The sequence below is a fragment of the Acanthamoeba castellanii genome (assembly GCF_000313135.1).
Source record: "Acanthamoeba castellanii str. Neff unplaced genomic scaffold scf7180000084777, whole genome shotgun sequence".
In the NCBI taxonomy this organism is placed as follows: Eukaryota; Discosea; order Longamoebia; family Acanthamoebidae; genus Acanthamoeba; species Acanthamoeba castellanii.
The window spans coordinates 303,309-325,915 of NW_004457712.1; the positions used below are offsets into that span (position 1 = coordinate 303,309).

The 22,607-nt window shown below is 58.5% G+C and overlaps 8 protein-coding genes and 1 pseudogene across 8 annotated transcripts; 3 read left to right on the top strand and 6 right to left on the bottom strand.

Annotated features, from left to right (window-relative positions):
* Positions 1–227: 227 nt before the first annotated feature.
* ACA1_288820 (uncharacterized protein) lies at positions 228–792 on the top strand (the record flags this gene model as incomplete). The annotated part of the gene is made up of 2 exons (XM_004367859.1): positions 228–408; positions 503–792. The coding sequence occupies 2 exons, from the start codon at positions 228–230 to the stop codon at positions 790–792; spliced, it is 471 nt and encodes a 156-aa protein (XP_004367916.1).
* Positions 793–951: 159 nt separating this feature from the next.
* Positions 952–3,048, bottom strand: ACA1_288830 (PH domain containing protein; the record flags this gene model as incomplete). The annotated part of the gene is made up of 3 exons (XM_004367860.1): positions 952–1,779; positions 1,862–2,107; positions 2,200–3,048. 3 exons carry the CDS (start codon positions 3,046–3,048, stop codon positions 952–954), a joined length of 1,923 nt encoding a protein of 640 aa, XP_004367917.1.
* A 742-nt stretch (positions 3,049–3,790) lies between these two features.
* Positions 3,791–5,142, bottom strand: ACA1_288840 (Saposin family type B, region 1 protein; the record flags this gene model as incomplete). The annotated part of the gene is made up of 7 exons (XM_004367861.1): positions 3,791–3,889; positions 3,970–4,096; positions 4,170–4,246; positions 4,333–4,413; positions 4,481–4,543; positions 4,745–4,772; positions 4,940–5,142. 7 exons carry the CDS (start codon positions 5,140–5,142, stop codon positions 3,791–3,793), a joined length of 678 nt encoding a protein of 225 aa, XP_004367918.1.
* A 248-nt stretch (positions 5,143–5,390) lies between these two features.
* On the bottom strand, positions 5,391–10,253 carry ACA1_288850 (DNA polymerase I domain containing protein; the record flags this gene model as incomplete). The annotated part of the gene is made up of 19 exons (XM_004367862.1): positions 5,391–5,543; positions 5,613–5,735; positions 5,807–5,966; positions 6,042–6,174; positions 6,263–6,370; positions 6,433–6,566; positions 6,651–6,766; positions 6,884–6,955; positions 7,040–7,104; positions 7,196–7,334; positions 7,412–7,506; positions 7,636–7,746; positions 7,819–7,986; positions 8,075–8,213; positions 8,281–8,448; positions 8,527–8,710; positions 8,806–9,803; positions 9,834–10,072; positions 10,142–10,253. The coding sequence occupies 19 exons, from the start codon at positions 10,251–10,253 to the stop codon at positions 5,391–5,393; spliced, it is 3,417 nt and encodes a 1,138-aa protein (XP_004367919.1).
* Positions 10,254–10,455: 202 nt separating this feature from the next.
* ACA1_288860 (uncharacterized protein) lies at positions 10,456–12,746 on the bottom strand (the record flags this gene model as incomplete). Its single annotated transcript, XM_004367863.1, has 8 exons — positions 10,456–10,999; positions 11,044–11,101; positions 11,201–11,312; positions 11,530–11,583; positions 11,655–11,752; positions 11,998–12,078; positions 12,272–12,500; positions 12,585–12,746. 8 exons carry the CDS (start codon positions 12,744–12,746, stop codon positions 10,456–10,458), a joined length of 1,338 nt encoding a protein of 445 aa, XP_004367920.1.
* Positions 12,747–12,866: 120 nt separating this feature from the next.
* Positions 12,867–14,192, bottom strand: ACA1_288870 (peroxisomal 2,4dienoyl-coa reductase; the record flags this gene model as incomplete). Its single annotated transcript, XM_004367864.1, has 7 exons — positions 12,867–13,048; positions 13,116–13,262; positions 13,336–13,475; positions 13,541–13,580; positions 13,660–13,827; positions 13,898–13,957; positions 14,018–14,192. 7 exons carry the CDS (start codon positions 14,190–14,192, stop codon positions 12,867–12,869), a joined length of 912 nt encoding a protein of 303 aa, XP_004367921.1.
* A 287-nt stretch (positions 14,193–14,479) lies between these two features.
* On the bottom strand, positions 14,480–17,333 carry ACA1_288880 (annotated as a pseudogene).
* A 558-nt stretch (positions 17,334–17,891) lies between these two features.
* ACA1_288890 (protein kinase domain containing protein) lies at positions 17,892–20,464 on the top strand (the record flags this gene model as incomplete). Its single annotated transcript, XM_004367865.1, has 9 exons — positions 17,892–17,912; positions 17,983–18,028; positions 18,140–18,320; positions 18,432–18,572; positions 18,652–18,768; positions 18,852–18,948; positions 19,137–19,571; positions 19,660–20,248; positions 20,325–20,464. The coding sequence occupies 9 exons, from the start codon at positions 17,892–17,894 to the stop codon at positions 20,462–20,464; spliced, it is 1,767 nt and encodes a 588-aa protein (XP_004367922.1).
* Positions 20,465–20,960: 496 nt separating this feature from the next.
* ACA1_288900 (uncharacterized protein) lies at positions 20,961–22,250 on the top strand (the record flags this gene model as incomplete). Its single annotated transcript, XM_004367866.1, has 2 exons — positions 20,961–22,049; positions 22,161–22,250. 2 exons carry the CDS (start codon positions 20,961–20,963, stop codon positions 22,248–22,250), a joined length of 1,179 nt encoding a protein of 392 aa, XP_004367923.1.
* Positions 22,251–22,607: the final 357 nt, after the last annotated feature.

Sequence of the window (22,607 nt, forward strand, 5' to 3'; positions counted from 1 at the left end):
GGTGAGGTGGTGAAAGAGAACGAACCAGCAGCGGTACTGTATAAACCGGCAGCCACGCACGCGGATCACTGAGGTGAAGCCGCGACAGCTTTGGCAACAACCGGAAGATTTTTGACTCCTAATATTGAAGTGAAGAGCACACGCGCCAGCATTCCACACTATGGACATCTGCCACAATTTTCGTGAATAATAAAATATTCTTACCATTCATTTATCAAGCTAAGAAGATGGCGCTTGCGGAGGTGTTCTACGCGGGGGTGCTCCTGTGGACTGTGGCGGTGTGGGTCGGCATGCTATTGTGCCCCCACCACCCGACCCTTCATCGCCTGCTGCGGACGCCCCACCTCGTCATTGCGCCCCATCTTATCCTCTACCTGGTCCTCGTGCTCCCTCCGCTCTTTCAAGGTCGTTCGCTCCTCTGCACCTCCAACTTCGCTCTTTCATTTCTGTCGCTTTCGTCCCCCCCCCAATTTTCCCTTTTTCGAAGCTAAGCGAAGAACAGGGGAGGTGTCGGTATGGAAGGCGCAGGGCTCGCGGCACCACAGCGGCCTAGTGGGCGGCCTGGAGCGGGTGGTGGTGGGCTTTGCTGAGGGTCTGGTGGGTCCGTCGCGCGAGGTCGCGCTGGCCGCGCTCAACCTGTTCGTTGGCCGATCGCTCTTCCTCGAGTCGCGCCAGCGGCTCCATCGCGCCCTCCTCTCCGCCGTCGTCGTCGCCACCATGTTGGCCGCTCCTCTCGGCCTGGCCCTGCACTGGGTCATCCTCATCATCCACACCAGTTGGACACAAAAGTAACACTGTGTCACAATAGCGGAAATAAATCAAATAAAAAAACTAATATAAGAGAATGTAGTAGCAAACGAGAGTGTCGCGCGGGAGGAGAGTTCTTTACATCTACAGGGTATGTACAAAAGTGCTGAGTGTGGAGTGGTTGGAAAATTGATGTGCGTGGGTTCAACTCTGGGCGACGGCGGATGGCGCGGAGGAGAGGAGATGGTGGTGGCTGTTGTGGTGGGCAGCGGCCATGTGGATGCTGGAGGACTGGCGCATGAAGGGCGGCGGAATGTGGGGCGAGGGCAGGACGGGCATGCCTGCCGGAGGCGTGCCGTGGGGCGAGATGGAGGATATGGAAGTGGACGTCGATGGCGACACCGCCGCGGCCGAGAGAGTCGACATCACCACCGTCTGCGCCTGCGGCAGGGCCGAGTGGCTGCTGCTGAGGTCCGCCGCGACGAAGCTGCCGCGTCGCACCGGCGGCTGCATGTAGTACGAGGCCGAGGTCTGGGGCTGCAGGTGGTGCTGCGGGACCGCAGCGGCGGCGGCTGGGACCTCGACGAACGGGTTGTAGCTTCCGCTGAGCGTCGCTCCGGGTGCGTGGTGGTGCGACCCCACAACGCTGTAGGACTGCTGACGAAGGAGCACCTGCTGCTGTTGGTGCTGGTGCTGCTGCATGATCTGGAGCTGCTGCTGGGGTTGGTAGTAGGCCGGGACGGAAGACATGGACAGTGCGGGCGCCGATGGTCCAAAGCCGCTTGGCCGCTGCGGTGAGTGCTGGAGCTCGTGCACTCGCCGTTCGATGTCGCGCATCATCCGCGCCTCTTCGCTGTCTTCGTCGCTGATCTGATCCTGCTCCTCTTGAATGTCGAGCACCTTCTCCCTCTTCTCCTCGCCGTTCACGAGGACCATCGTGCGCTTCCTCCTCTTGTCCTCCGCCAGATCGTCAAAGTCCAGCGACGTCATCCCAGGCCTCAGTTCACTCTCTTCCTTCTCCTTCCCAGGCTCCTGCATTCATCAAACATCATCATTTCCACACCTGTCAGTTGCGTCATCTTTCGCGAACCACCGGTCGTTCAACTGGACTTACCTGCTGTAGGGAGCGGAGGGGCTGCACGATGTCGGAGACCTCCTGTTTCTGCACGCGGGTGATGGCGGCCATCCAGCTCTTGCGGGCGCCCTCGGTGTCGGCGCAGAAATAGGAGGGCGGCTGCCGATCGCAGTCGTCGGGCATCAGCACGAACGCGTATCGGCGGACGTCGTCCCGCTTCTCGGTCGTCACCATCGCCAGCACGTCGATCCTGCTCCTCACCGACGTCTGCTTCTTCCCAGCGGCCTGCATCACATCGCATAGTCAGCCGATCCGTTGCTCATCATCATCGTCACCATCAACATCATCATACAGCGTGGCTAGGGGGGAATCCGTACGGGCGGCTTGTCGTGGGTGAGGAGGAAGGTGCCGGCGTGGCAGCGGAAGAGGCGGACCCACCGCTTGCGCCACTTGCTCACCCGGCGCGTGTGGGTGCTGCCCACCCGCTTGAGCAGCGCCTCCTCCAGGAACCCCTCCATCACGCACTCCGAACTGCCGCTGCGGCTCCGCGTCGTCGCGGCACCCCTCGTGCTCGGTGGCGCCTTGACGGTGGTATCGAACCCGGACGACGAATGCGCATTCTTCTCCTTGCTCGGGCTGTGCTTGGTGGTCGCCGGCGCGGGCGCGGGAACGGCGGGGTCGGAGCTGGCGGCCGACGGGGCGATGATGGAGGACTTGGGGCGCGACCGGACGGAGGAGAGGTCGAGCAGTTCGGGCGACGAGGCGAACTGGGGCATGCTGCCCCGCGACGCGCGGCTGCCGAGGTGGGAGGAGGGCGAGGAGGCCATGAGCGGTACGGCCGGCCTGGTCGCCGGCGATCTGGAAGACGAAGAAGAAGACGAAGAAGAGGCATTGTCGCCATCTTGGTCGAAAGCAGATTGATGGGAGAACTCGCGGGTGCTGAGGCCGACGCAAGTGCTGCCGCTGATGATGGTGGTGGGGCGGCTCTTGGTCTGGGACAGAGCGGAGGAGGACGAGGAGGCGGGGATCTTTGGTTTGGCCTTGCCCTTCTTGTCTTTCTTCTGCTGCTTGCTGCTCTTCACCGGCTTCTTTTTCTCCTTTTCCTTCTTCTTTGTGTCGTTGGTGGCGTCACTGCCCTTCTCCTTCCTTTGCTTCTTCTTGGGCGTCTTTGGCGCGTGCTTGATGTCATCGCCGTTGCGTGGGCTGTCGAGGGAGAGGTCGTCCATAGCGAGCTGATGGGGTTCTGATGGTTGAAGGAGACGAAGGAGAAAAACTGAAGGAGTGGACTGGTGCGGTGGGACGAAAGCGACAGCCAGGGATCGGTGGTGATGGTGATGGTGAAGGCAGAAGTCGGCACTTGTCGCAAGCTTGGTTGATGGTGTGGATTGTGCAGAAAGACCGCCGTGCGGAAGGGTGCGTGCGTCGCGGGGAGTAGAACACGGGAGAGTGGAAGCGAGAAAGAGGGCAAGTGAGCAGAGAAGAGAAGGAAAGAGCCGGCGAAGTGACCAGAACAAGGCGACCCCTGTACCGCGTCTTGCTCGACCAACGCTAAGAGTCTGGCGAAAAGTCGTCAAAACAAACCAATCCCGCAATACGCCACAATTTTCTCACCTCTGCTTGTCGAAATTAGGGAACTGAGTATTATTTAAATAAATAACTGGCACAGAATAAATAGTAATAATAGGTAACAATAGGTATTATCACATTGGTTCAAATATTTGTTTATGTTGTGTGACAAGGAGGTGATAAATACAAAGTTGAGTCGCTTGAGTCTTCGCAGTGTAGAGGGTTACACTCACAAAATTAAAGAAGACGAGACGGACCGAAGAGAAAGAGGAGAGGCCAGGGTGAATGTCGTCAGCCTGGCCCGCAAAATCGTGGTGCTGCGCGCGGCTCGCCGTGGCGATGGTCGTCTGTCGTCAGCCGGACGACACAGCGGTGTTCGTACACATGGCAGGATGGCTGCCACTAGCAAAGACGCGCCTCCTCGCAGACGAACGAGGGTGTGGCGTACTTGAGCACGACCACCATGGCCGACGCGCCGTATTGCTGGATCAACGTTTTGCACTGTGGCGCAGCAAGGTCAAGAGATGGTCAAGTTCCACGAGCCAGTTGGCGGGAACGAACGCGAAGAAGTGAAGGCGTACGGGCTGTTGCTCGGCCAGGGGCAGATAGACGCAAGCCTCGGCGCACTCCTGGAGGAACTGCTTTTCAGTTGCTTCGTTGGCCAACAGACCTTGCAGGGTAGACACCACGAACTCGCAAATCACACACCTGAAGAGACCCATGCATTAGCATAACGACGCAATGGGATGAGCAGCCAGCAGTGGGCTAAGAAGAGACGAACTTGTCGGAGGCGGGAGTGGGCTTGACGGCAGAAGGAGTGGGGGATGGCGAAGCTGTGGAGTTGCAGAGGTTGATGTCCTGCGGAAGGTACAAGGCACAAGAGAAGTCTCGCGTTAGTTGGTCCAACATCCACGCTCGCACAAAGTGATTTGGCCATTGCCTACCTGGCACAACAGCTTGGGTCCCATTTCCTCGATGAGGAAATTAATCAGCACTGGCGTTCCGATCTGTACCATCTCTTCGCACTGCGCGTTTGAAAAAGTACGAATGAGAAAAGGCAAGGCCAGGCGGCCCTCTTCTCAGACGACATACCTGGGTTTGCATTTCCTGCGGCAGGTACCCGCAAATCGTCTCCACATAGGCGATGATAGCCGCCTGCAGTAATGTGAGAAGAACCTGTGGGGGTGGGGGGTTCGAAAATTCAATGGAGAGATGGTGTACCTGAGTATTGTTGAGTGAGGCCAATTTGGCGATGGCAGTCAACACAGAGACGCAAAGATCACATTTGTCGGACAGCAACGCAGGCATGATTTGTGGCTGCACCGATTGGGGCGGTTGTAGAGGGATGTGGGGCACCGCGAGTCGTGCCTGCGCTGAGCCAATACTGCACATGCCAAGGATGGCAAGCAGCGCGAAGGCCACCAATCTTTTCATGTTCTTGCGCCACCAATCTTTCTTTCGTATCTTGAATTGCCAACGATGGATAACGAGCTTTCCTACTCCCGAAAAACACCATTAATATTCGGAATTTAAGGAATGTCAATTAATAACGTTCGGGGTGCTGCCTCCGCCTTGGCCCACTCCTCGACAAAGGATCGCTTCTCGTTCTCGAACTCGGTGTGCAGATCGGTCTTTTGTCGCTTAATCTTCTGGAGGTGCTCATCTTGCACGCGTTGTTGGCCCTCGAGCTCATCAAGCTGCACCACTAGATCGTAGCATCGTTTCTTTCGCTTGGCCAGTTCTGCGTCCTGCATCCTTCCTTCCTTGGCACCTTCGATATGTTCGTCTCTTCCTCGAACGAGGAGGGGTGGGGAGTTTTCTCCGTACAATTTATATGCTGTAAAACGGACACCACACTGGACAAAAAAAAAAAAAATATAAAAGAGCCCAGAGGTGAGGGCTCACTCACTGTTGTTCCTCTTCTTTCTTGGCGTACAGCTTCTTTTCTGGGAGGGGTCGCAAGTGCCCAAACCTACGCCAGGGATCCAGCGAGAGTCAGCGATCAGTTATGCTCAGCGCTGAAGTCGTTGTTGTGGCCGTACCGCGTGCCGAGGTAAAGGCGGACAGGAAGGGGAACGTCGAGGCGGATCGGGAGGCCGCTTTCCATGCACCGCACCATCAGATCCTCCATCCACTGCACTCTATCCTCCCGCACCTGCGACCGCAACGCGACGCGGTCATGAATGCCCCGCTTTCGTGTCGCTAGGGAACGGGAAGCGCGTACCTCATAGACCAGTTCGTCGTGCACTTGCAACGCCAGGGCTGCAATCGGACGGCTTGACTCGCCCAGCTGCTGCTCAACGTCATCCGCTTTCTCCTTCCCTTTTGTCGAACCTCTCGCCACAGCCTGTGGGTGTTCCCCGCCGTCAGCTCGACTCACCGGGGGAAAAATTGAATTTGGCGCGAGAAGGTGCGTACCGCATCAACCAGCTCGCGCTGCTCTTCGGCAACGAGCGCGCGGTCGATGGAGAGCATGGCGAGCTTGACCAAATCGGCAGCCGTGCCCTGGATCACTGAGTTCACCGCCTGTCGCTCGGCTTTGTGGGCGTAAGCCTCGAAATTGATCGTCGGGAACAGCCTGGACAGCACGCAAGGTTGTCTCGCGGTTAGCCGCGGCTTGCTCAAGTATGTGAAACACGCAGGAGGGCAGCACCTGCGCCGGTTGAGGAGGGTTCGGATGAAGCCGTTCTCGTGCGCAGACTCAGCGGTGTCCTTGAGGAATTGAGCCGTCTTGGGGAACTTCTCCAGGAACGTGCTGATCCACTGCTCGGCCTCGGTGTGGTCCACTGTGTGTGTGTGTGTGGTCATCATGCACCCCACCTGCGTTAAGCCCACATGTGCACATAGTGCGGCAGCCGCTGCAACTCGGTGTACCGTTGAGAATCTCGGACAGGGTTCGTGCGCCCATGCCGTAGAGGATGCCGTACACGATCCGCTTAGCTCTATCACGCTCGACTTCATCCACCGCATCGGGATCCTTGCCTGTGCCGGCCACATCAGCAACAGCGGCAGTGCGCGTGTGCGTGTGCGCCAGTGAAGCGTACCGAGCCAGCGGGCGGCAATGAGTTTGTGAATGTCACGGCCCTCGTGGAAGAACTGCATGAGGAACTCGTCCGAGCTCACGTGGGCCAGAATGCGCATCTCCATTTGGCTGTAGTCGGCCTTGAGCAGCACATAACTATGGACGCGGGCCAAATGAGTTGAACCCTTATATATGCAGCCAAATGCGTCGCGACGTGAGCACGTGGGGGGGTGGGGGTACCCGGGAGGCGCAACGAAGGCGTCGCGCACGTTGATCACGATCCTTTCCTGCAGGCTGGGGTCATCAGGCTGAGGCTGCTCGCCAGTAGCCTCGACACTGTGAACTTCGCTCAACGGCTGCAGCACGATCGGGGCGCGAGGCAAAGCTTGCAGATTCTGGGCGCCACATAACATTGCGTATCAGCAGAGCAAGTCCGCAAGAAGCCGGGCAGATGCATCTGGGCAAGTACTTACCGGTTCGGTGACGGACAACCGCCCCGTGGCGGTTCCCGTGTGCTGCCACGACGCGTAGATGCGGTGTGTGCCCTGCACGACACCTAAAGTCACCCCCACGCCTATTTGTTGTGTGGAACCAAAAGGTGAAGCCTGGTCGTCTACCTCTTCGGGTACCGTGATGGCTTTCTTCGAAAAGGAGAGAATGTACGTCGTGATCAGCTTTTGGCAATGTCGATACTCTGCATGAACGTTGGTGTGATGTGTGGTGTGTTAGCCAGGCCATACGGTGTGAGCTAATCTTCGACCTGATGCTGGTAGGGGAAAGGGCACCCAGGATGAGGGCCGGGAGCGGATGGTGCTCCTTGAGTGCGAGCAGGACCTTCTCCGATGTTGAGTGCTGCTCGGTGAGCTGCTTCCGCGAGCGGCGAGGAGTCGGGAGCTTGAGCTCCTCGAACAGCACATGAGCCACCTGAGAGCAAAGTGAACCCGGGGGAGGGGGCATTCTTAAAGTTGTCGAGAGCACAAGCCACGCGAGACTATTCGTACCTCCTTCGGGCTAGAGAGGCAAACCGAGTGGCCCACCAACCGCCGTGCGTGCTCCTCGATGCTTCGTAGTCGGTGCTGGATGGCTTGCTGGTGTTCTGTAAGGCTGGCCGAATCGAAACACACTCCACGCAGCTCCAGCTCTGTGTAATGATACGGGCGTTAGTCAGATATAACAGTCAGCCGCTGCGTGTGAAGAGGTATGGTGCGGGCGAGATTATGAGTACTCGCGATGATGGTGGCAAGCGGCATCTCCTGATCGCGGAACACACGGTACAGGTCCTCTTTCTCCAGTCGCGCCTCCAGGTTGGTCATCAACCGGAAGCACGTTAACATGTCTGCTCGGACCGTCAACATGACGAAACAGTGGCGTTAGCAGCATGCAGATTGCTCGTGGGGCTTGTGCGTACCAGGAAAGAAGCGCTTGATGTTGGCTGAGTCTTTGGGCGAAGTGCTGGGTTTCTTGGGGCTCTGGTCCACGCTGAAGCTCGTGGCGAGGAACGGAAAGTCGTAGCTCTTCATCTCCGGGTCGAACACATAGGCCGCCAGCCTGGGGTCCACCAGGTTGCGCGTCGCCACTGTAGCGGAGAAGAGAGAGAGGAAAATTGAGCTCCGACACTCTGCTTCTGTTCGTGTGCAGGGCCAGACGGAGGGTGGACGTGGTACCAGCGTAGCGCGGATAGAGGGCGAGAATGGGCTTGAGACTCTCCTGCGTGTCGTAGCAAACCTTGCCGCGGATCGACTCTGACTCCACGAAACGCTTGAGCACCTCGCACCGGTCGGCAAGCGTAACTTCCTTCGTTTCCTTCACATCTTTTTGTTAATGCCGTGCGCAGAGGCAGTGCCGCCAGCGAGTTCGTCAGGAGGAGTACCGAATCGGCTTCAGCCGCTTCTTCTGCTGCGGCGGCGGCGGCAGAGTACGTGGTGATGTCGTGGATGTTGAGAGGAACAAAATAGGGGCGCTTGGCCTTCGCCGGCAGGAAGCCCACCCCGAGCACCTGCTTGTATTGGATCGGGGCGTCCTCCGATACTTTCTTGTCCTGTCCATTTTGGAGCCGTCAGCAGAGTGAGCTTCACCATGTGTTCTGAGTTCACTGCCGGAGGCAGGAAGGCGTTACCAGGATTTCGCTTCGCCTGAAGTTGGTGGTGTCGTAGCGGTAGGCGGTACCCCAGCACACCAGCTCGCTTGCCTCCAGCTCCTGCACAAAGGCATCGAAGGTGGTGCGGTCTTGCGACGCATTCACAAATCCCTGCGGAATGCTGCCTCCGGTCTTCTTGACAAACATCGAAATGTCTTCCGACCTGCGCCCGATCATGTGCATTGCATGCAATAGCGCCACCAGCAACACGTTAGTACGACATCAGCAGTGCAAGGGCAGCGGTTGAGAGGCCGATACCGAATGATGCGCGATGGTAGGGGCGTGGTTCCGGGGGCGTTCCGGCCAGGCGTCGCGCCCCGCCTCGGCGAGGGTGTGTTCTTAGTGGGCGACTCCAGCTTCAACGCTTGCGTCTTGGTGGGCGATGTGTCAGGCGTAGATGCGAGCCGGGCCTGCTGGCCCTCCTCTCCGCCCTCGAGCCCGTGCCCGCCCGACACTGCGTCGCTCGGCTCGGCTCGCCCTGCCTCTTCATCTCCTGTCGCCGCCGTCGTTGGGGTCTTGACGCCGGTGTCGATCTCGTCTTCATCGCGCATTCGCTTCTTTACCTTGTTGACGTGGTGGAAGAACTGCTGCAGCGACGGCGACGACGGGCTCGACGAGGAGGTCGTTGCGGGCGAGGCCGAGCGAGCAATCGGTGAGGGCGGCGGGGACATGCTGCCCCTCGCGCTCCTGGCGGGAACGTCCAAGCGTGACGTCGGCCTCGCGCTGGGGGTGCTGGCCCTCGAACTCGCCGTGAGGGCTTCTTCTTCTTCATCAGAGAAGCCGAGCGAAGGTAGCTCCTCTTCCTCTTCTCTTTCCGCTTCGAGTACTCGTGCGATCTCCTTCTTCCTGCGCTCCTTCTTGGTCTCTTCGTCGTCAGCGCGATGACCTTCTTCCCGCTCCCCTTCCTCCTCCTCCTCCTCCTCCTCCTCAAGCTCGTCACCGCTGCCGTCACTTGTTTTGGTCCTCTTCTTCTGGTTGTCGGATTGGAGCGTCGCATTGCCCACGGTGGCCCGTAGCTCGTCCACCTTTCGCTTGGGCTGGCGCTGCTCCATCGATGCGGTCGCGTCGGCCTCACCACCGCCGCCACCCTCTCCGCCTGGCCGGTCGCGGCGCCCATTAGTGAGGAGCTCGAAGATGAGCGACTGCCGCTTCTTCTTGGGGCCGGCCGCAGCCTCGTCAGTCTTCTGCTTCTTCGCGGACTGTTCCATTTTCGCTTTCTGGAGGCCACGTCGCAGATCAGCGGTCAGTTGGCTTTGCTATTCAACCATACCACCTGCATGGTGTACCTCTTCGGTGTGGAGGTATTCGTCGAGGCTGCGCGGCCGTCGGGCCTTCTTGGTGTCGGCCGCGCTGCTGGTGTCCAGTTGCGGGGCCTGTGCCTCTTCCTGCTCGTGCTCGGTCTGGCTCTCCTGCAGGAGCTCGAGGAAGAGACTGGAGGCGCGGCTCTTGGCCGGTGATTGCTTCGCCGCTGCGGATGGTCGCGTGTTCTGCCACCCTAGGGCCACCTTCGCCCTCTTGCTACCACCTGCACACATGAACCTCACTCTACTACCTGCGCAAAGAGAGGGGCGGGCAGCGTTGTATTATATAATACCTTGTGACTCGTGGGCGGGTTCGTCGATTTGCTCGTCGTCCTGTTGGTTGACGCTTGTGTTGCGTGCAGGCGATGGGCGAGTAGACGCGCTCTTCTCCTCCTCCTTGTCCATCTTTCTTGTTCCAAACTGGCACTTGTGTGGTTGGTGTGTTTTCTTCGCCTTTTCTTTTGGGTTACGTAACTTTTCTCTGAAATTTTGCCGACCCAGCCACCGATCAGCCCGCACTGCGCCCAGTGACGGGCTCGTGATGATGTGTTGCACTGAGTCGTACCACCATAGCAGCAACGATCGATCGTAACGGGTGGTGTTCATGTTATGCGCTGGAGGTCGCTTCAAACTGCGCGAGCTCGTTGCGTGCGCGGTGAAGTACGTTGCTGAGGATCTGCTTGCGGCCCATCCGCAGCACCAACGCGCACCGCCTCGCCCACCACCCCGTTGTCGTAGGTGCCGCTTCCGCTTCCGCTTCCTCTTCTTCTTGACCTTCGTTCTTTCGTCGCTTCTTTCGCCGCTGCTCGTCAGCGCCATCGGCGTCCACAGCTCCACCTTCGCTTTCGCTTTTCCCGATCTGCTGCTCGAGCTGCTGCATCAATAGCTGGTCATCCTCGAGGGTGGTAGGGTAGGCCGAAAGAAGCATGGTGGCCAGGTTGATGACGAACTCGATGCGCTTGCGGGCTTTGTTGAGGGCGACTTCTTCGTCGACAAGTAGCTTCTCGTGCTTGCGCTCTCGCACGAATTCGTCCTCGTCGAGCAGATAGACGCGCAGAGCCACGTCGAAGTTCCACGACAGTTCGCCACTCGGCCACGCATAGAATCTATTCACGTTCATGTGTGTGACATAGAGCGAGCAGCCCATTAGCCTGGCGCAGCCAAATGACCGATGTAGCGAGCGCAAGTTGTGTACCCAGTGAGGAGCGAGGCGTCCTGCAGGCAAGCGTCCTTCTCTTCTCGCAAGCACACGTCTGTCTCAGTCAGCCACTGCGGGCGGGCGCAAAGGACGCGGAGTGAGCCCAGATGGAGAAGAGGCCTCGGTTCAACAAAGAGAACTCGAGTCGGAGTACCTACCTGCAGAGGGTCGACAAAGTTGTAGATCTCTTCGCTGTTATCCGGGATCGCGAACCCGTACAGGTGAATGAGGGGCTCGTTGCCGTGCTTGCCGTACGAAATGAAGGCCTTGACATACATACACACAATGCCTTAGCACGACACTCTCTCACAACGCTTTGGTGGTGCATAGACGTACCTGCTGCCCTTCTTCAAAGGGTGTTTGAGTAGTGATTTCATAGCAGTCTTCTACTGCATTGTACGAGCCTACAGACTAAGACCATTGACTCGATCATTAAGCGGCAGCAACGGGGTCTGCGTGAATCGTGTGAAGTGGCCAACGTACGTCAACGTTGGCGTGGTTGAGAAAATCGGCAAATGGCACCAGTGTGTTGTGATCCTGCGGTAGATGAACAATGGTGAGACCTTCTGAAGGCTGCAGACAATGAGCACGGGATGTTGGTGGTCAACCTGAATGGAAGGTGCGATGTCAATGTAGCACGAGCGCGTGTTGATGATGGAGCTGGCCCACCAAAAGTCGCTGAGCGTGGGCTCGAACGTGCCGTAGCCTAACGAGCGCAAGTGTTCCTTGTGTGGCTGCATTGCAAGAGAATGGCCAGGAAAGCCGAGTCAGTGCCGTCTATCCAGATACAAAGAATGAGCTGTACGCTCCAGTACCTCAAGAAATCGAAGCAACGACGAGTGCAGATCACGCAGCTCCCGCTTTTGTAGATTAACCGTTTCTGTTGTTGTGGATTGAGCCATTCATCAATCAGAGGGAGTTACTTCTTATTGATGTTTGCCGAACACGTACCAATGAACTGCTCGCTCTGGCTCTCCTTCAGTTCATCGTCACTCCAAAAGAGACTCGTGGTGAAGGTCGTCGGCAACTGGCCTGCAGCCGAAACGGGTGGCGCATGTGTGAGCGTCGTCAATGCGAGGTGGTCGAGTGGTCACTCCAGGACACGGTGTAGAGAACGCAAAGGAAGGAAAAGGACGCGGTACAGATGAAGGGATACCAAAAGGAATGTCTGCCCTTGTGTCGCTCCCACAAGATGTGAAGACACAGCACCTGCTGCGGATGCAACAGAATGGATCCTGGGACGCGTCACAGGACAAGACGGTGTGAATCACAGGCTGTGAATAGCGTATGGCAGGCAGAACTGGTGAGGCGGACGGACCTCCAGACGGTGGGGCGGTGTAGGGCAGCGAGCGGACCATGCGGCCCGCCACAAGCGGTCCAATGTCGGGGCACCGCATAGCACTCCGCGTGTTCATCAGCACCCTACCCGGCACGGAGACCAGCACCTCTCCTGCCTAAGCAAGTAGTGTGGGTGAATCAATCAATCAATATAAAAATAAAATTTTAAAAAAACCCATTGAGTGTAGATTGAGTTGTACGCGGATGGGGGCGAGGGTGCGGAGGCCGCGGCCGCCCTCGTGGTCGGCGAACTGGTGGTAAGCTAACCGATTACGGCGTCCACGGTGTGGTGCCTTGGCTTCCGCCTCGGCCTGCAACCACCACCTCTCGAACTCCGTCATGCTTTCCTCCTGCCCTTCCATCTCTTGCTCACCACTGTTCCCAGGTCTTCTGTTGAACCTGCCACGTCGACAGCCCTCTTAAAAAGCCTCAACGGCATTGCGATCTACAACAAGGTAGTGTCTTCTCCCTGGCGGACCCGCTCAGAGGGCGGCCTTCTTCTTGCTGCTGGACTGGCCGCGGAGAGAGGCGGTGATGGCCTTGAGCTGTTCCTCGCTCACCATCTCGGGACGCCATAGCGTGGCTCCGCCGTCAACCACTACCGTGGTGCCGTTCACGAACGAGCCCGCCCCGCTCGCCAGATAGACCGCCATGAATGCGATATCTGTTCATCGTCTCCTTGAGTCACGCACACGCACACGCACACAACACGCTGCAGAAGAAGCGCATACCTTCAGGGTAGCCGGCCCTGCGGACGGGAATGCGCTGCCCGACCTCGTCGCCCGACATGCCCGACAGACGACTCAGTCCCTCGGTGCCCTGGATGGGACCGGGCGCGATGCCCACCGTCCTGATACCGTCGGGACCCCACTCCAGACCTTCAAGGAGACGCGTCATCTGGCGTCAGCATTGGGTTTGGCGTGGTCGTGTGGGCTCTGGGGCTGGACGCACCGAGGTTGCGAGTGAGCGCGTCGATAGCGGCCTTGGCCGACGAGGCATGCAGCTGCCACGGGGTGGCGCCGTAGTGCAGGGTGGCGCTGATGTTGATGATCACCCCGGCCTTGGTCGCCTTCAACGCCTCGTACGCCGCCCTATCCCCTCACATGTGAGTACACACTCCCCACCAACACACAGAGCAGCAGAGCGGCGCTCCTACCTGGAGGCGTTGAACGTGCCCACGAGGTCGATGTCGATGACTGCGCAGAAGGGGGAAGGAAGGAGGATGAGCCACTCACTGTGTGACGAGATCAGGGCACGACAGGGGCCGACGTGTACCGGTCTTAAAGCCGTTGGGAGTGAGATCCTTGGCGGGGCACAGGAAGTTGCCCGCGGCGTTGTTCACCAGGATGTCGAGCTGCCCGAAGCGGGCGGTGGTGGCCTGCACCACCTTGACCAGGCTCTCGTAGCTGCGCACGTCGCCCTGCAACCCGATCACACCGTCCGCTACACCACCGTTGCCACCTCTCACCGTTCAGTTCAATCGACCCGCGCGAGAAGGAGGGCCAGCACGCACCTGGCACGCCGTCGGCCTTGAGCTGGTTGACGGCCTCCTCGAGCTTGTCGGCCCTTCTTCCTGAACCAGCGCGATAGATGAGGAGAGCGGAGAGTGTGTGTTGGGGGGGGGAAGGCATACCGACGATGGCGACACGAGCTCCGTGGAGGGCGAGGGCACGGGTGATGGCAAACCCAATGCCAGTGGCCCCGCCCGTCACCAGCGCCGCTTTGCCCCGCAGCAGGTCCCTTCGGAACGGCGACACCACTGCCGCGTTGGACCACTTTCCCTCACCCACAGCACCTGCACTCGACATCTTTTACTGTTTTGTTTGTTTGTTGTCTGGTGCTCGCCAAGTTCCCACTCTTTTTTTGGACGTGCGCCGCATTCTTTGGGCTGTGTTGACGCATTCCCTTCCCTCTTCATGAAGGTTCGTGGCGGTTCAGTCAACAAGGCGCTGCCAGCCCGCGCAAACGTGTAAGAAAGAACAAGAGAGGGCTATGGGTCGGTTATTACAACTAAAAGTTAAAGAACAATAAATAATGAACAAGCCAAATGAGATGAGAAGGGCAAGCGCCAGCGTCGAGTGGTGGGAGGAAAGGCTTAGGACCGCCAGGTGAAGTAGACGATGACGACGGTGACGTTGTCCTTGGAACCCTTCTCCAGAGCCCGCTTGACCAGCGTCTGTGCCGCCCCGCCCGCTGTCTGTCCACCCTGTCGCGCCCCCGCCACCAAGTCCAACGCCTACACGCGCGTGGCCATCATCATCAACGAAACAAGCAAAGAAGAGAAGAAGGCGAGAGAGCGAGAGAGAGAGGGACGAACCTCCTGGTAGTTGACGACGTCCCATACTCCGTCGCAACCGATGATGAGGAACTCATCCTTGTCTGTCTGCAACTCCGTCGCCGACACATGCGGCTCCGCAGAGATGTAATTGGCCTGGTGTGTGTGTGTGGTGTGGTGTGTGTGTGGGTGTGCAGTAACAGATGAGCGAGTACGGGGGAAGATCTATCACGAGCGCACGCACCTCGGAGAGAGGTTTCTTATAGTCGGGGTCGCCTAGCGAACGCGATACGGCCAAATCGCCAAAGAGTCGACCGAACACGACGTGACCGCCCGCCGCTCTGATTCGCTCCTTCTCGTCCTTGTCCGTCGGCTTGTGCTTGTGCGACAACACCACCGCCCTGACACAGCACAAGCGTTCACCATCAGGCCACATGTGCGCGTGCAGCTGTTGTGAGTGCGTGTGCAGCTAAACGTACTTGTATGAGCCGTCGGCTTGCTTCTGGCCCATTATGGCCTCGGAGTCGCCGGCGTTGGCGACGTAGATGGTACGCGAGAGGATGAAGGCGGTGACGGCGGTGGTGCCATTCTTCCAGCCATCGCGGGCGCTCTTCTCGAGGATGTGGGCGTCGGCCTTGCGGAAGCCCTCCTCCAGTGCCTCTTGCATTCGCCCTTCGACGAAGCCCGGCTGCTTGATGACCTCCGCGTGCACCACCTCGGCAGCCTCCAACGCTGCCTCCGTACCCGAATGCCCTATTCGCCACCACCCAATAGAACGCATGTCGTGAGAAACTCATGCGCGTGTGTGCGTGTGTTGCAAGCAGCGAGAGGAGGGATGTTTGTGTACCGTCGTAAACGGCGTAGAAGGCGAGGGGTGGAGAGAGGCTGTCGGCGGAGGCGAGCTGCGGGAAGGCCACGCGGAGGTCGTCGATGAGGACGTGCGCATCCTCCATGGTCTTACGGATGCCCTGCTGGGATTCGTATCCCGACTCCAACCCCAGCCCCGGTCCACCGCCTCCAGACGCAACAACGGCAGCCGGGGCTGCGTGCTGGCTCTCGTCAGCCGCGGCGTCGGTCTTATCTGTACCGACCGTACGAGGACTGCCGGCTGCTTGCTTATGCGCCGCATCCTGCGCGGCACCACCTTCGCCCGGTGTCTGGTGGGCGCGGAGGGGAAGGAGTGGTCAGATGGGTGCCAATACAATCGCCCAAGTGAGGAGGGTTGAACGCACGGGCTTGTGGTCGTCGTGGAAGAGGATGCGCTTGGCAGTGCGAATCTTCTTGGCGATCTGGATGGCCTCTTCCATCGAATCGGTGGCCTCGAGTTGCTTATGCAGCGCCAACAGCTTGCTTTGGACCTAAGACGGGGAGAGTGCGTCGTCACCTACATGAACATGGCGGTGGCAAGGATTGCGTGCTAACGAGCTTGCAGAAGGTAGGTGGTACCAGCGCGATGGACTCGTCAATGGCTTCGACGATCTGCTGGAATTTGTGCGCCGGGGCAGACGCGGCCAGCGTCTCCACGTCTCCCTCGCTGCGCGGCGAGGCGGGAACAGAGATCGAACCGCTCCCCTTGCTGCCCACCCCGTCGGCAGCCGATTCGCTTTTGGCCGTGCCCTTTTGCTGCACGCATGCGGTGGAACGGTCGTTGGGAGTGGACTGGGTCAGACCGCAATGTAGCACGCGTGGATATGTTCATGTTCATGCAAGACCCTGGGCCGGCACGCACCGTAAAGAGCAGGTCGTAGGAATCGATGATGTACTTTACAACGGAGGTGACCCGCGGACCATGAAGCATGCTCTCTGTTCATTGCATGAAGTGAGATGACGAGGCCCAGAAAAAGAACAAGAAAAGGAAACGCTCAATGCAAAACGTACCGACACTCTCGTGTTGAGGGCGCAGGAGGAGGGGTCCGAAGATCATGGCGAGGTTGGTGGAGTTCATGTGGTTGCGGTGGGCGTGGTCGGCCAAGCGGGCCAGGTAGAGAAAGAGCACCTGGGCCATAGCCCGGTTGGGTGCGGGCAGTCGCTCCAGCAGACCGGCTACCGAGCTCCGTCGCTGTGCCCCGGAGGCCGCATCGGAGAGGGCGGCGGCGTCGATGAAGGCCGCGTACAGCTCCCAGGTCAGCAGCGGCTCGGGCAGGGCTCGCAGGTACTCCTTCACCGCCCCGCCTGCTCCGTGCACGCGTGCCTCGCCCGCGCTCGCCACCAACACTTTGCTCACCTCTACACGGCGACCACAGCAAGAAGAGAAGAGGAGACGATGAGCAAACGGACCAGGCGACGAGGAAAAGCGATAGAGCGTACCGCCAGCGTCGCAGGCTTTCTTGATAAGGGCGACTTCGCTTGGGTCTGCTGGGATGCGAAATAGGCCCTCTACTTCGATCGCTAATCCCCCCCCCCAAACCATTCAATCAGATTATTCTTTCAAACGGTTGGCATCCAACCGTTCGTTCCATTTGGAAATGATGTCGGTAGATAAGCTTGGATTGGGTGGGGTACCATCGCCGTTGAGAAACAAGAAGAGCTTTTTGAGGGCTGTGGGGATGCGTCGTTCACCAGGGCGGCCCATCACCACCTCAAGTCTTTCACCAAATATTCGATGGTTCGTTCCATTCAGCATAGCGCCGGGGCTGTGGAGCGAAGTGGGCTGTGTAGCTTCTTCTTCCGCCATCTTGAAAGGCCAACTACGAACACAATTACAACGGTCAAGCCCTATTTTTGCTTTTCTTTTTCCTTGTTGTTTTCCCGTGCGCCACGGGCACGAATAGAAAGAGTACCGAAGGACTGAGAAGACTCTGGGCTGACACCTGCGGGCGGCGAGGTCAGGACCTTGGCACTCCACATGGTCTGGCCACCAGAACACATGGCACTCGCACGAACTAGTTCGTGCAACAAGCACAGCGAACAGATCGCTGGCAGCCTGCTCTTGTTGGCTGTTGCGTGATTGAGCACTGGCGCGAGGGCAGCGGTAGCACCGGTGGATGGTGCGCCGTTCAGGCTGAAGGGTACACCACCCTCTGGCGAGAAGAGCGCAAAATTTACGCACACGTTGGTAGGAAATTACAGAACGAAAATAAGTGCGTGAAATTTCGGCAACAGAGTGGCGCCCGCTTTGCGGAGGAATCCCGACATTCAAACGCTCTCTACATTCACTCATCTGCAGCCACACGGCCGACAGACAATTGCTACGGCAGCTCGGGAAGGAGCGATTAGATTGATCCGGGGGACAATGGATCATCAAATAAGCAGCGTACGCAGCCTCGCTGCTACATTTTCAGATTAGAAATATATGCATCGCTCACCATCTAATTTTTGTGCAGGTTGGCCCGTACATCCTTGGACGCACCCTCGGAAGAGGCGCTACAGGTACGTCTCCCTCCTCCGAGCTTTTCATTTCACGCCTCCCCCGAACTGTTGCCGAACATCCACTTCATTTGATCAATCCATTTAATTATTCCATTTCATTTGGTTATGCAGGCAAGGTGAAGCTGGCCTATCACCGGGAGAACGGAGAACGAGTAGCGGTGAAAATCGTGACCAAGGAGTTTCTGTTCAGCAGCCCCAACATGCGCCGCAAGGTGGAGCGCGAGATCGCCATCATGAAGCTGCTCGACAACCCCCACGTGCTCTCGCTGCTCGATGTCTACGAAACCACCAAGTACCTGTACGGCTGCCGCTCTCTTGCCTCATGGCCGCAACAACAGTTGTTCTGCCATTTTTATTTATTTATTGTGAGTTTTGTATTATTAATTATTCATTTGTTGCACAGCTTTCTGGTGTTAGAGCATGTGGAGGGCGGAGAGCTATTCGACTACCTTGTGAAACGCGGCAGTCTGCCGCTACCGGAGGCCATGACCTTTTTCCTTCAAATCCTGCAGGGCGTTGAGTACTGCCACGCCCACTTTATCTGGTACACTTCTCGCTTCACTTTGATGATGTTCACACCCGCTTTGGATCCGTATGAACGACCTTTTGTTCGCGATGCGCAGCCATCGAGACCTGAAACCAGAGAATCTGCTGTTGGATGCCAACAAGAACGTTAAGATTGCGGACTGGGGCATGGCCTCTCTCATGAGAAATGGCGCCCTGCTCGAGACTAGCTGCGGGTACACCGCGCCTCTCCCTCTCCGTCATGTCTCATCCTCCTGTAACCAGTGTTCGTTCCCCTTGTCATTCTGGTTACCTCCAGGTCCCCGCACTACGCCAGCCCGGAGGTCATCATGGGCAAGAAGTACGACGGACGCTGTGCCGATATCTGGAGTCTGGGCGTCATTCTCTATGCTCTCGTACGTCTATCCCTCATCCGCCGGCCACTTGACTTACTAACGTTCGATGCAACGATTTCCTTGCATATCTCCACGGCTACTCATATATGGGCTCTTTCTCGAACAAAAGCTCACGGTAAGATGTGATCCCCGCCTGATTGTGCCGTGTGCGTCGATTTGTCACTGACGCCAGCTCTGCGCATGCACAGGGAAAGCTGCCGTTTGACGACGAGAACATGCATCTGCTGCTGGGCAAGGTGAAGAGCGGCTACTTCGCGATGCCGCAGTGGCTGCCGAGCGATGTCAAGGACCTGCTGCAGCGGATGCTCACCGTCGACCCCGCCAAACGAATCATGCTTCACCAGATATTCACGCACCCGGCCCTCACCCACGCCTCCCAAGACTACGTGGGGCCCACCTCCCTGCCCCTCGAGCAAAAGATCGCACGCCCGCTCGATGACGAACCGCTGGACGATGAGATTCTGCGCAGTTTGCATTCGCTCGGATGGGACAACAGGGAAGAGCTGCACCGTGCGCTGCTCTCCTCGGAGCCAACCGTCGAGAAGGCCTATTACCGCCTCCTCAGCAAGCGAAAGCGCCGCCGCACCAAGGGCCGGCGCTCGGGCGGTGGCCACGTCCAGAAGGTACGAATTTTCTCCCAATGCTCGCTTGCTCAGATGAGCCCCCTCGCTCACTCGTAACTGGGTGGCCCGTATGTTTCACGTGGCACAGATGGACATGGAGTCGTACGAGATGCTGCCATCGGCCTCCATGCCCATTCCAGCGTCGCAGGCGCGACGCACCACAGCACCGATGCCGATTCGCTCGAGCCCTCGCTCCATCCCGGTGGCCGCGCAGTCGCGGTCGGCAAGTGGCCACAACAACAGCGTGACCGCCGCTTCGGCTGGCAGCGTGCCCTCGGCAGACCCCATTATGGCGGCCAACAACTCGCCCGTGCTCGGCTCGACACCCAAGAAGACGTGGTTCGCCAGCTTCTTCGGATCATACAAGAACCAACAGCAACCGCCGGTCGGCAGCTTCCCCTCTTCCTCGTTCGGCACTCCCGGAAGCTTCGGCGGCTTCAACGGCTCGGGCAGTTTCTTGACGGCGGCCGCCATCGCAGGAGCAGATGGTGCGGCGGCATCGCCGTTCGCATCGCCCTCGCCCTCGCCATCGGGCGCGTCGGTACCCTACACCGTGCGAAGCACCCGACCAGCGGCGGAGCTCGTCAACCTCCTCCGGCAGGCGCTCAAGGAGCAGCAGGTCGTGTTCAGCAGCTCGGCCAACCACACCTTCCACGCCAAATACGACGCCTTGGACGGTGAGTGCCCTCCTCGCCCCGCCACTACCTTGTCAATGTATCAAGGCTTACACCCAAACGCTCCTTCTTGTGTTAGCGGCGTGTGCGGTATCGCTGACGGTGGAGCTGCGAGCGCACGACGACGTGACCTACGTCCACTTCACGCGCCGCTCGGGTGACCGCCTGACCTTCCAGACCCTCGTCGACTCCCTCGTCGCGTCCATGAACCTCCTCTGATCTTCGCTGCCTCCAAAAGCGACTGAGAGAGCCAACCGGGCCGCTGGTTGGCGTGTAAATACTCCCCCCCCCCAAACAACCACCACTCTCACTCCACTTGTGGACGGCGACGCCCACGCGCCCCATTTTACGGTAGGGGCCGCCGTGGCGGGCCGCAACCACCCGCAACTGTGAATGAACATGTCCTCCTTTTTATTTGATTTTTAATATATTCCTGTCATCACTATCAAAAATATTTGTTGTGCGGAAGAATTTGCGCGGACAAAGCGAGAGAGGGAAAAAGTCGGAGGTGCAGGGAGCAACACGCCACTCGCCGCGCCAACACGAGTAGTAGCAACACAGCCCCATCTACAGATCGATCCTATCCCGGTAGGTGTCCCTTGTTCTTTAGATTGGTTGGTGAAGGAGCTTGGTCTGCTGTTGGAGACATTGCGGCTAACTCGTCGCACATATTGCGGGTCAATTAATTCGCGTCATTCGAATTAGCACGGCAAGGATGGAGATCTTCGAAATGGAGCTTGACAAGCCCCTGGAGGGGGCCATGTCGAACGATGGCCACCTCACCAGGCCATTCTCAGACGACATCGACGCATCCCTCGATTCCGATCGTGATCGATCCAGCTCGAGCTCGTCGCCTTCCCCGCGCCATCACAAGCAACATACTCAACTGCACCACCAGCATCAACAACTTCATCCTCATCCTCTACACATTCACCCCAAGCGCCATCACGAGCATTCGCACCCGAAGTGGGACCCCGCATTTCCCTCGCCCTCTTCATCATCTGGCTCATCCGCTTCATCCTCAACAGCCTCTTCTGTTTCCTCGGTTTCGCCCACATCAATGTGGGAAGATGGCAGCCCCGGCCAGCGCAAGGCCTCTACCACCATCCCCGCGGGCGCACCTCGCCTGCGGCCCCACGGTCAAGCCGCCGCCCCTGGGCTGGTGCCATCCGGTGCCGGACGAGCGGGCGAGGCCGCACACCACAACCCGCAACAGCCGCTGCCCGTGGCGGCAGCCAAACCGGAACACGTAGACCATCATCAACATCAACAACAACCGAAACGGGAAGGAGGCACGGCGGCGACAGCAACAGCGGTAGAGGAACGGACCAGTGGAGCGGAAACCAGGGAGGGAGAGGAGGCAAAGGAAATGGGACAACCAAACAACAGCACCGCCGCTGCTGGCGGCAGAGCGGCAAGCAACACCAAGTACAATCAGATGAAGGCCAAGTACCTGCGGTCGCTCAACTTCAACGAGCAGGACGTGCAGAAGCGAGTTCTCAATGGACGTCATCGATCGCTGTCCCTCCCCGTGGCGCGACCCAACCTGGTTCCGCCGCCGTCGCAGGCGCTGATTCAACAACAGCAGAGCCAGATGGGGGCATCGCCGCCGTCGTCGTCTTCGTCGTCGTGCTCGTCGTCATCGTCTTCGCCGCTGCAATCGCCGTCGGAGGGTCCTCACCCGACAGCCATTCCCATCCCTACGCGCCGCGGCAGTCAGGCGCAGGCGGTGCCTCCAGGCGGGCTGGGTCTCTCCGACTTCTCCCTCGCTCCCGAGCCTGGAGTCAAGCTTGAATCTTCGTCGGTACGTTCACTTTCTCCCATCTCGCTGTCTTCGCACACTGTGTGCCCGTGGGCGCCTTGCACCCTCGTGCGTATTATGAGACGCGTGCACTCACACGGCCTTATCACACAGTTTGTACCGCCGCACGAGCTCGTGAAGCGAGACACGTTCTCTGTGTGGCAGTACGAAAAGAAGAAGAACGCCGCCTACAAGGCCCTCTGAGATGAAGCAGCGGTACGGCCACCTTCCACTCCTCAAGTGTTCTTTTCCGATGCCTGCCGCTTAGAAAGTCGCCGCTCATTCGCCCCAACCGTGCAGCATCGAGCGCGTGCGCTTCGGCGCCGATGTGGAACCGCCCGATCGCCTCATCATCTGTGTATAGCTTATCCTCTTTGGCCGCGACAACCCCTCTGCCTTGCCGGTGTGGTGGTTGGTGTGCAAAGGCCTTGGCCTCTTTCGTTTCTTCTTCGACCTCTCGTCTTCCTCTTTTGCTATTTATTTTTCGGCAGCAGTGTCGACATTAAAAGACTTTGTCTTTTTTTGTATTTTTTTTTTTTTGCGCATATTTGAGAGATGGAG